The sequence below is a fragment of the Mus caroli genome, chromosome 9, assembly GCF_900094665.2.
Source record: "Mus caroli chromosome 9, CAROLI_EIJ_v1.1, whole genome shotgun sequence".
In the NCBI taxonomy this organism is placed as follows: domain Eukaryota; kingdom Metazoa; phylum Chordata; class Mammalia; order Rodentia; family Muridae; genus Mus; species Mus caroli.
Genome location: NC_034578.1, coordinates 35,411,535 through 35,423,956, shown reverse-complemented (window position 1 = coordinate 35,423,956; position 12,422 = coordinate 35,411,535). Strand labels below are relative to the sequence as shown.

General features: G+C 36.6%; 1 protein-coding gene across 1 annotated transcript; it reads left to right on the top strand.

The window, feature by feature from the left end:
• Positions 1–483: 483 nt before the first annotated feature.
• LOC110302263 (olfactory receptor 146) lies at positions 484–1,532 on the top strand. The gene has a single exon (XM_021173101.1). The coding sequence runs from the start codon at positions 557–559 to the stop codon at positions 1,475–1,477; it is 921 nt and encodes a 306-aa protein (XP_021028760.1). The 5' UTR covers positions 484–556; the 3' UTR covers positions 1,478–1,532.
• Positions 1,533–12,422: the final 10,890 nt, after the last annotated feature.

Here is a 12,422-nt window from a genome sequence, read left to right as displayed (position 1 = left end):
CTTGGATAAAATATGAAGCAAAATGCTCAAACTGGGAATTCTATCATGAAGGGTTTGTTTCTACTTAATTCTCCAAAACAACATCAAACCAAGGAGGCATAAGGCCATGGGTTCTAAGGACTCATTTGGATCAACTGAACAAAGCATCCCCAAACTGTTTAGATTTGAGCCACAATATACATTTTTATTACTGTGCCCATTGCTTTGTTGTGTTCTCTCATGTGCCTTGGTCTGGTATGCTACAATCAAAAACCCGTTGAAGAACCCACTTAACAAATTTCTGTAAAGATATCAAAGAAGTATATACTGAAGCAGATGATGATCATAAGGATATTTAATTTGTTTCTTTCTTTTCTTTGTTACTAGTTGCTACATTTTTATAAAATTATTATAACAAATTGAAAGGATTTTTAAATGTATATAATTTTTAATTTGTATAATATATTATAATTTGAAATTTAAAAAAAAAGAATTTTAGGTGATAACCGATCCAAAAGAAGAACAACTGTGTCCCTCAAAAGTCACTATCTTTTCATTTTAGAATCTGCCTGAGAACATGGAAAAAAGCAATCACTCCACAGTGACCAAATTCTTCCTCTCTGGCTTAACAGAACAACCAGAATTACAGCTGCCACTCTTCCTCCTCTTCCTTGGAATCTACCTGCTCACAGTGCTGGGGAACCTGGGCATGATCATCCTGATCCTGCTCAGCTCACACCTGCACACCCCCATGTACTTCTTCCTCAGCAGTCTGTCCTTCATTGACCTCTGCCAATCTACTGTCATTACCCCAAAAATGCTGGTGAATTTTGTGAGGGAGAAGAATGAAATCTCCTACCCTGAGTGCATAACTCAACTTTGCTTCTTTGTCATTTTTGCTGTTTCAGAAAGTTACATGCTGGCTGCAATGGCATATGATCGCTATGTTGCCATCTGTAGCCCCTTACTTTACAGTAGCATCATGTCTCAACATAAGTGCCTTTCTCTTGTTTTAGGAGTTTACATTTTAGGCATAGTTTGTGCATCAGCTCATGTAGGATGTATATTTAGGATTGATTTCTGCAAATCTGATTTGATCAACCATTATTTCTGTGACCTTATTACTGTTCTTAATCTCTCCTGCTCTAATATTTTTGTGAATGATCTCGTAATTCTAATTTTTAGTCTAATTAATACCATTTTCCCAACCCTGACCATCCTCAGTTCTTATGCTTTCATCATTATCAGCATCATACGCATTAAATCCACTGAGGGAAGATCTAAAGCCTTCAGTACCTGCAGCTCCCACATCTCAGCTGTTGCTGTCTTTTATATCTCTGCTGGATTTACATATCTAAACCCATCATCTTCCCATTCTATGGATGAAGGAAAAGTGTCTTCTATATTTTACACCATCATTGTTCCCATGCTCAACCCTCTGATCTACAGTCTAAGGAATAAGGATGTGAAAATTGCGCTGAAGAAAATGATTAAATGAAGATAATTCTTCTGATAAGTATAATGTACAAAAAAAGTCTCATTAGCTCATAATCTAGGGCTACTACATAGTATGAGTTGAGGATGTTTTAATTTTGTCATTTGTTCTTCATTTAATGGGATTCTATGACATTATTACTCTTCCATGACTTTCACAATACTATTTTCCACAATATCTTACCTCATATCTTCCGTTTGGGGGTCATTGCCATGTATCCAGAAAATATTTTCTAGTACTAGTCCTTGGTAATTTTTCTCCATATTTTCCCCTAATATAGGTATATGGCTTCTATTATGTTCCAAAATAGTGTTGCTTATTAAGCATTCTGTATTTCATACAATATTTTCTGGCTTAGCTAAAATGCATTGTACATAAGTTTGACAAGTTCTTCAAGAGTCTGTGAGAAACTGTTGACTTTTAATGTTAAAAGAGAAAGTTTGGAAATATATTACTAGAGTTTATCTGAAGTAAATCGTGACACAAATGTGATAACGTTGTTTAATTTTTATTTTGTTTGGTTGGTTATGCATGTATATGCTTGTATATTAAATTGCATTTGTATGTATAAGTAAATGACTGTACATATCTGCATGGAAAGTTCAGAGGGAGAGTTCAGGCAATGTTCCTAAAAAGCTGTCTATCTGGTTTTATAATGACAGTACTCCCTCTTCCATGATCCATTTCCTGGAGTCCTGACAAACATCCCTGTGTATACCTTTACAAACTCTTAAGTATCTACAATAAGAATATGTGAAAAATCATTGGGTTCATTATTGTACTAAGAAACTGGAATTTGAACAATGGAATGAGAACTAAAACTTCTTCTGATATTCCAATTGCATATCAACAGTGAGTGTGAACATTAAGCTCATTTGGTTCCTCAAAAATCTGATACCATCATGAGAATTACCAAGATCCCAATAACCACACAACAAAGGTAGAACAAATTTCCATACCATGAGACACTATTAAGCTTCTGCCTCCACATGCCCATGTCTCCTAGTGAAATCACAAAATCACACAGAAAAAAAAAAGCAGGATGTTTTATCACTATGAAAATAACATAGACTTTAAAAAGATAAATAATACAAAACAAAACGTATAAATATGGTCAAAGAATTAAAATAGGATATTAATGCTGATTGTAGACTCAGAAAATAAAAATAGTTAAGAAAATAAGTGTGAGTGAGTGGGTAGGGGAGCAGAACAGGCAGAGGATATAGGGGATTTTCAGAATAGCATTTGAAATGTAAATGAAGAAAATATCTAATAAAAAATTGAAAAAATTAAATAATTAAGGATAAAAATATATCTGAATTAGTTAATTTAAAATTAGAATTTCTGAAGAAAATGTAAATGGAATGAAACTGTAAACTACAAAATAGAAGAAACTTAACAAAACATGTAATATTAAAACCATACCAGTAAAATAATCAAGTTTAAGAGATATTATCAGGTACTGAAGACAAATTAGAAGTATATCACTAAGTCAAAGAAAATGATCAATCTAATAAAACCTAAGAACAGAGCCATAGGACACTACAAAAGCAAGAAATATATGGTAATAGAAGAAGAAACCCAAATAAAAGCACAGAAAACATCCTTGTCAAACTCACTAAAGGAACATGTTCAAATCTAAGGATGAAACTCAGGACTTTTTTCTACTCTATAGAAAGACACTGGGTAGATCAATCAAACTCCAGACAGGCTTTATGCTCAGAAATAGTTAGCCAACACAAAATAGACTTAATAACTACTTTGCATTTTTTGTTTTATCTTAACTTTTGGATTTGTTTGTTTGATTTTTTTCAGATAGAGAGGTATGGGATGAAATCTTGAATTTTAGTGCAGTTCAGGGGGAAGATGTATGGGAAGGAAAAAATGTGATAAAAAACTATATGAAAAATGTTTATTTCATAATATTATTTTAAAACTTTAGCAGGAAATTTTAAGAGGGGAACAAGACATAAAGACACCAAAGGAGCAATGTGAGGAGGCAGGCACACAGAAACAAAGAACATTTCCTAAATTGAAGGAAGAAAATGCTTATCATAGAGCAAGAGGAATATGGTCCACTCAATAGAAAGAACCAAAAAGGAGTTCCCTAGTACTATAATACTGAAACACTAAATGTAAATAACAAATAAAAATATTGAAATACCTGCAGCATGTACATTTACAAACAAGCTTGATCTTTCTCAAGAGCTCTGCCTTGCTCAGCTAGGCTATGTGATCAACAGTTGCCTGCTTCAGTCAGCTCTACTTACTGCCAACTGATGCTTTTCCCATGTTGCCTAGAGCAAACATAATATTAAATAATGAAAATTCAAATAATTTTACTAAAATCATGAATGAGACAGGGAAGTCTACTCTCTTCACTCCTGTTAAATATAGAGGTTGTGTGGATGTAGGTGAGAAGTAAATAGAAGAAGAAATCAAGGTATCCTCAGTGGTAGATGATGTGATCTTCGACATAGAACTTAAGACAATACCAAAAATTATGTACAGCAGTTAAAGCATTTAGCAAAGTATAATAATATAAAATCAACACACCTAGATCAGCAGGCTTCTATATACAAAAATAGAACAAAACATGAAAAGAATACCATTCACAATGGAGTTCAATAGTTAAATATTTTGAATAAAGTTAAGGAATTCAAGGATATGCTCAGTACAGCTTTATGAAAAAAGTGAAAAAAAAAGTCAAAGTAAATATCAAGAGCAGAAGCCCTTACATTCTTGTTGTGATAATATTGTAAAAATGGCAGTCTATCAAAAATAGTGTACAAAGGCAATACATTCTCATGATTCATTAAAAATGAAAAAAAAGAAGTGTTAAAGGTTACCAGAAATCTCAAATACCCAGGAAACCCAAAGCAATTTTGAAAAATAAGTGGTGCAGGATAGTGCAAGCACTAGCTTTCCAGATTTAAATTGGGTTATAGTGTTTGATAAAATCTATAGGAACCCTAATTAAGAGTTATCATCCAATCCTGATGATAAGAATTTATAAGTGAAGATACCATGTACTTGACTCATAGGGTATAGAGAATCATGTTAGAACCAACTTTTAAGTGCCAACACTACTGGCTAGCTATCATCATACAGACATGTACCTTTCATTCTACTAGAGGAGAAAAACCAGTAGTCCTGTTTGGTTGTGATCCTTGACTTCCATAGAAAGCTTTGTTCAAAGCTATAGTGGTGACAAAATATTATGGAAATAACCATATTATTTAGATCTATGCCCTTATCTCCAAGATGAAAGTCATTCCCAGTAGTATTAACTGAGTCACAAACATATGGCTACGTAGATCATTAGCCATAGAATTGATCCTTCTTCTAATCAAAAAAAAAAAAAAAATTAACATAGTATTAGATATGAAAAGATGGATTAGTCTAGTATTACTGTTATAAGTCCTTTGTTTATACATACATATAATGATAGTTATATTCATTGCTGTAGCAATTATTTTTAAACTAGATATTATCTGTTAAATCAATTAAGAATATGAAATATGGGGCTGGAGAGATGGTACAGTAAGTAAGTTTGCTTACTTCACTGTTCTGAGTAAGCTGAGAAAAGGCCAAATTGATTTCCCATGTGGTTGTACAAGTCTGTCCTCCCACCAGGATTGGAGGAGTTTTCCCCTTGCTCTGCGTCCTCAAGAGCAGGTGCTATCTCTAGAGGTTTTCATCCTAGCCATTCTGATTGTTGTAAGATGGAATCACACTGTTGTTTTGATTTGCATTTCCCTGGTGATTAATTAAGTTCAACATTTCTTTAAGTGCTTCTCAGCCATTTGAGATTCTTCTGTTGAGAATACTCTGTTTTGTTTTCTACCCCATTTTTTAATATTTCGGTTGTTGGTGTCTAATTTCTTTAGTTCATTGTAAAATTTGGATATTAGACCTCTGTCAGATGTAGGGTTGGTGAAGATAATTTTCCAGCCTTGGGCTGATGATTTGTCCTATTGACAGTGTCCTTGCCTTATAAAAGCTTTTCAGTTTCATGAGGTCCCATTTATCACTTGTTGATTTTAGAGCCTGAGCCATTGGTGTTCTGTCCAGGAAATTGCCTCCTGTACCAATGCCTTAAAGGGTATTTTCCACATGTCTTTTATGAGATTTATTTTATCCACAAACCCAATTAAGTTAAACAAGAAGGAAGGTTAAGTGAGGAACTTGGATCTTAATTAGATGGGGTAAGAAAATTTTCATTAGAGGCAGATGGACAGAGGGAACAATGATGGAGGAGGGTGGGGAGGAGGATGGAATATTCAGGATCAGGTGTAGAGAAAGGCAGGAGAGATTACTAGATGGCCATGAAAATCTCCAATTTATGGTAATGAGGAGGTGAATAGAGAGAGGACCTGGGATAAGGGAAGCACAAAAGAATCAATGGGGGTAAAGTTAGCTGTTAGTCATTACACTGGCAATATGGAAGCTGAAGGGATCACCTACTATAGCCAGACAGAATCCCCAGTGGAGTGATAGAGACACCAACCAACCCACACATTTTGGAACTCAAGATTTATCCTGTCTACAGGAAATGCAGGACTGGTGACAAAGAAGGGATTGAGAAAATAGCAAACCAATAATTGTCCTAAATTGAGACCCATCCCCTGTGTAAAAAAACAATTCCTAGCATTATTAATGAAACTCTGTTATGCTTGCCAACAGGAGTATGTTGTTCTCTGAGAAGCTCTACTCAGCAGCTGATTCAGTAAAGTATAGATACCCACTGCCAAACAGTGAATGGGGCTTATGGACTCATATGGAAGAATAAGAGGAAGGATTGTAGAATCTGAAGGTTCAGGAACTCCACAGAAAGACCAGCATGGTCAACTAACTTAGACTCTTGGGGCTCTCTGAGCTACCAACCAAAGAACTTACACAGGCTGGACCTAGATTTTCCCACTCATATGTAAAACTTGTGCGGCTTAACTTCCTATGGGTCCTGACAACTGGAGCAGGGATTATACCAAAAGCTATTGCATGTATGTCTATGCTTTCTACTGGCCTGGCTGCCTTGTCTGGTCTTAGTGAGAGAGCATGGCCTAGCCTCATAGAGACTAGAAGTTCCAAGGTGGGAGGCATACTCAGGATGTTTCCCAAGTTCTTAGAGGAGTACGATAATGGTGGGAAAAAGAAAGGATTGTGGGAGGGTATAAACAGGAGAGGGTCAGTGACCACAATGTAAAGTAAATAAGTAAAAATAATTAAAATAATTTTTTTAAGAAAGATTAAAGAGAAGAAAACAAATGATATGTATAAAGCCTCTCATATAACTGAACACTCATTTAGAGCTTTTCTTGTCAGAATTGACTACACTAAGCCTCCTCCTGCAAGTCCTTGTTTACAATTTAGTGTTACAATAGTGGCACTTGTTTCATTACAAGGTTCTGTTTTAGAAAGTTTGTGGTAATGACGTTTAAATCTCTCCACTCTTCTCTTTTGCCAGTAGAGATTTATCCAGGACCTGAAATCCTCTGGTGTATCACATTCTCAAGTGTTTGCTTTAGATACACAATACTATCTTATTTAAATACAGCTTGATGACACCCAACCAATGGACAGAATCAGCTGACTCCTGATTTTGAATTAGGGAAGGCTGAAAGAAGCTGAAGAGAAGGGTGATCCTGTATGAGGACCAGCAGTCTTAATTAATCTGGACTCCAAAGTTCTCTCAAATATTAGAATACCAAACAGGTAGCATAGACCAGCTGATATGAGGCCCTCCAATGTTGTGTCTGGCCAGCAGATCACAGCCTGGGTTCTAGCCTGGAAAGGCATTTTGGAAACCTGGAAGAGAAGAGGGGCTAGGTGGCAAGAGAAAGAATTGCAGCTAAGACAGCATTCTGATCAAAGCTCAATTTTACTTTTTCAGACACTCAGTTATAAAGGAAGGGGGAGGAAACCCAATTTCCCACCAAACAATCTCGGGATCAAGTAACAGGATGAACACGTGTGTGGCTCCAAGCAGCAAAGCTACACGGTCCAGTAGTAGGCGTGGCAGGACGAATGAGCAGGAAGCTCCACCCTTGAGCAAGCAGGTTCCAGGCTGGGGAAAGGGAGACCACACTCCAACACACATACAGTGGAGGACTGGAGGGTCTGTGTTCATTCAGAGATGATGCACCTAACCCTCAAGAGACTGGAAGAGGCCCCAGAGAGTTAAGAGTTCAGGTAGGGTTGGGGATGGAGGTATCTATGTGGAGATTAGAACAGACAGATGGTGGATGGGAGGGGGGAGGAATAAAATATGGAGTTTAAAAAATTAACTTAATTTTAAAAAAGAAAAGAAATAGTTGCTTTTTATTTAATAAAGAGTAATCTGATACGTCCTACATAAATGTAATATTATTTGTTCAACACACTGTTAAATCCTAAATTGCTACGGAGAAATTGTTTTGCTGACATTGTTAAGGATGTTAGCAAATCTCATTTATGGATTATGAAAAATGAAAAGAGGAAACTTTTAAAGGAAAATTACCAATGTTTACATTTGCACCCTAGTTGGAAAATGAAATGAGATATTTATATCTGCATGATAATTACATATTCAAATGATAAAATGCAAATCATTAAAACAAGATAAGTATTGTGGTAGTACATGCCTAAAATCCCAGCACTCAGGAGGCAGAGTTCTATGAAAGCCATGGATACACAGAGAATTCCTGTGTGATGATTCATATATGCTCCATCCAGGGAATGGCAGGATTAGAAGGTGTAACCCTGTTGAAGTAGGTGTGGCCTTGTTGGAGGAGTAGGTGTGTCACTGTGGAGGAGGTCCTTAAGACCCTCATCCTAGCTCTCTGGAAAACAGTATTCTGCTAGCAGTCTTCAGATGAAGATGTAGAACTCTCAGCTCCTCCTGTACCATGCCTGCCAGGAAGCTGCCATGTTTCAGTCTTGGTGATATTGGACGAAAGGTCTGAACCTGTTAGCGAGGCCCAATTAAGTCCTGTCCTTATAAGAGTTGCCTTGGTCATGGTATCTCTTTACATCAGTAAAGCTCCAACTAAGAGAGCCTGTATCAAAACCAAAATATAACAAAACACATACACAAAACATCCCTCCAAAACAAAACAAATGACACATAAAATATGATAATATAATAAACTTTGTACATAATCATTGTTATATGTGATTTTGTGCTTTCCAAACTCATGATACTTGCTGAATTTAACTCCTGCTATGTTTATATAATGGATTCCGTTGATGGATTTCCATATATTAAACCATCCCTGCATCCCTGGAATAAAACCTACTTGGTCAGGATGGATGATTGCTTTAATGTGTTCTTGGATTCAGTTAGCAAGAATTTTATTGAGNATTTTTGCATCTATATTTATAAGGGAAATTGGTCTGAAGTTCTCTATCTTTGTTGGATCTTTCTGTGGTTTAGGTATCATATATAAGATACAATTTGCAAAACACATGAAACTGAAGAAGAACGAAGATCAAAGTAAGGACACTTTGCCCCTTCTTAGAATTGAAAGCAATTACCCATGGAAGGAGTTACAGAGACAAACTTTGGAGTTGAGATAAAAGGATGGACCATCTAGACACTGCCATATCCAGGGATCCATCCCATAATTAGCCTCCAAACGATGACCCCATTGTATACACTAGCAAGCATTTGCTGAAAGCACCCTGATATAGCTGTCTCTTGTGAGACTAGTCCGGGGCCTACCAAACACATAAGTGGATGCTCACAGTCAGCTATTGTATGGAACACAGGGCCCCCAATGGAGGAGCTAAAGAAAGTATCCAAAGAGCTAAAGAGATTAGCAACCCTGCAGGTGCAACAAAATTATGAACTAACCAGTACTCCGGAGCTCTTGACTCTAGCTGCATATGTATCAAAAGATGGCCTAATCGCCCATCACTGTAAAGAGAGGCCCATTGGTCTTGCAAACTATATATGCCCCAGTACAGCGGAATGCCAGGGCCAAAAAGTGGGAATGGGTGGGTAGGGGAGTGGGGGGGAGGGCATGGGGGACTTTTGGGCTAGCATTGGAAATGTAATGAGGAAAATATGTAATAAAAGATACTTTCATATAAGTCGTTACAAGGAATCTATAATAATTGAGTTTTTATTATTTTCTATATAATTGCTCAGTTATTCCAAAAATACCATTGAAAAGAACATTCCTGGGCTATTTTCTTTGTATGGTTTGCAGATCATAAATTTACCATATATATGAGAGTCTTTTTTCTAGNTTCTCTATTTGGACCTTTTGAGATATGTCCCACCTTATACGTNATACCCCTCCAAGGTATCACACCAGAATCCCAACCCATTGAACCACACAAAAAACTACCATCCTTCACATTTATTCACAGGAAAAAAAAAGCAAACCTTCACCTGAGGTCAGACAGGCAACCCATTTAGGGGAGCAGGATCCACAGGCAGGCCGACAAGCAACACATTCAGGGACAACCACTGCTGTAGTTGTTGGAGGACCTACATGAAGAGCAAACTGCTCATCTGCTGCAAATGTACCGGGGGCCTAGCTTCAACCCATGTTTGCTCTTTTGTAGGTTGTTCAGTCTCTGGGAAAGCTAAAGGGTTAAAGTTGCTTGACACTCTTGTACTTTCTGTGGGGTTCCTGTTCTCTTCAGGACCCACAATCCTATCTCCAAATCTCCCATTAAGACTCCCAGAGATCCTTCCTATATTTAGCAGTAGTTTTCTGTAGCTGGTATAGCCTCTCAGTGAACTGTTATGCTAGGTTCTTGTTGGCAATTATAAGAGATTGTCATTAATAATGTCAGAGATTGTTTCTCGTCAATGGGATGGATCTCAGGTTGGTCCAATCATTGCTTAGCCCCATTCCCTCAGTCTCTGTTCTTTGTTCCTATATATCTTTTAGGAAAGACACATTTTGTGTTGAAGATATTATGGGTGGGTTGCTGTCCTTGTCTCTATAGTGGGAGTTCTGCCAGGCTACACAAAGCAGTCACTTCCTGATTCATTTTCCCCATTGCTTGGAGTCTCAGAATGAGTTGCCTTCCAAAGATCTCTGTGGCCTCCCTACACCCCAGGTTTCTAGCAAGAACTAGTGATTACTGACCCCCATTAACACACACTCTATCCCTGCTACCTGTTCCATTTTCTCTTTCCACATCTGATCAGATCCCTACTACAGTATGATATGTTCCCCATCCTCTCTCCCACTCAGTTCCCTCCTTCTGTCCACCAAATATCTATTTTAGTTCCCTTTCTGTGAAAGATCAGCCATCCTTGTTTTGGATGTGTGGATTATAGTGTGAAAGTTTGTTGTGAATTTAATTATCCAAGATGTCTTTGGCCAATTTTGACTAAAATGCCCAAACCAATTTAAATGTTACACTTTGTGTGTGTGTGTGTTTTGTTTTTTTTTTTTGTTGATTTTTTTCGAGACAGGGTTTCTCTGTGTAGCCCTGGCTGTCTTGGAACTCACTCTGTAGACCAGGCTGGCCTTGAACGTAGAAATCTGCCTGCCTCTGCCTCCCAACTGTTGGGATTAAGGCGTGCACCACCAACACCCAGTTCAATGTTACAGTTTTAGTGAATGAATACAACCTCAAATCTAACTGTTTGCTTTGCAAATCACATTGCAAGTTGATAGCTGTTTTTCTAGACTTGTTTCATTTAGTACTTTTGTAAGGAGCTGCCTTTTACCTTTTACCTTTTTGCAGTAAGAATGTGTGTGTCTGTGTGTGTGTGTGTGTGTGTGTCTGTGTGTGTGTGTCTGTGTGTGGGTTTCTCTGTGTGAATGTTTTTGTTTGTTTGTATATGTGTGTGAAAATGTCCGTTGAAGCTAAGAAATAATTTGAACATTGTTTCTTATGGGCCAGTTACTGATGCTCTATTATTATTATTATTATTATTATGATGATGATGATTATCACTAATCACTAGTCACTTTACATCTGGATACTGTCCCCTCTTCTCCCTCCATCCTCTGCTTACAGTTGCAACCATACCAATCCCTCCCTCAATTATCCCTACATTTCTCCTAATACAAATCTTTCACTTTTTTGTTTAATGTTACCCAGGATATTTTACAAATTATGTGGGGCTACTATGAAAAGTATTTTTTCCATGGTTTACTTCTCAGTAAATTTGTTATTTCTATATAGGATAGACACTGATTTATGTAAATTAATGTTGAATCGTCTCAATATGCTGACTGTTTTTTTAAGCTATAGGTGTTGCTTAGAGGAATTTTTGGAGTCTCTTATATATACTCTAATATCTGCAAATAACATTGAGTCAATACTGATTCACTATGAATGCTTATTTTGTGAAATAATCAATAAAAATATTTACTATGTAACAGAGCAAGGAAACAATTTTTTAATTTTTGCTTTCTGTTTCTGTTTCTCTGCTTTGACACTCTATTCACAAAAGTTGAAGGAGTAAGAAGAAAATTTGAAACATAAAATTCTAATTCTGGAAAGTTTGCCAGTAATTGTCCTTTAATTGATAATTCTCTGCCATTTATGTGTTATGTGCAATTGTTTTTGGAAAAAGCTGTTATAGTCATACTTCAAATCAACTACTTTATTTTCTGAGCTGTATCTCTTAGTAAATGGTGACATTTAGAAATAATATTTAGAAATACTCAGGCCAAAGGTGTGGCTCATTGAAATACTGTACAAAAGTTTTTAACAATACGAACACAAATAAAGTATTTTCTATAAAAATATTAACTTTGAGTTTCAAAAACTCTCAAATTTAGAAGATATTATAGTGAAGAGATTTCCACATAGTAAATATGGTACAGAAAGTAGTTTTCATATAGAATTTAAGTTGGTACCTTCTTCTGAAAGAAGAGCAACTGTGTACCTCTGAAGTCCATCTTTTCCTTTCAGAATCTGACCAGAGAGCATGGAAAAAGGAAATCACTCCACAGTGACCAAATTCTTCCTCTCTGGCTTAACAGAACAA

Excerpts from the sequence above, each read along its gene's own strand:
- LOC110302263 (XM_021173101.1), top strand. The coding sequence starts at position 557 with ATGGAAAAAAGCAATCACTCCACAGTGACCAAATTCTTCCTCTCTGGC.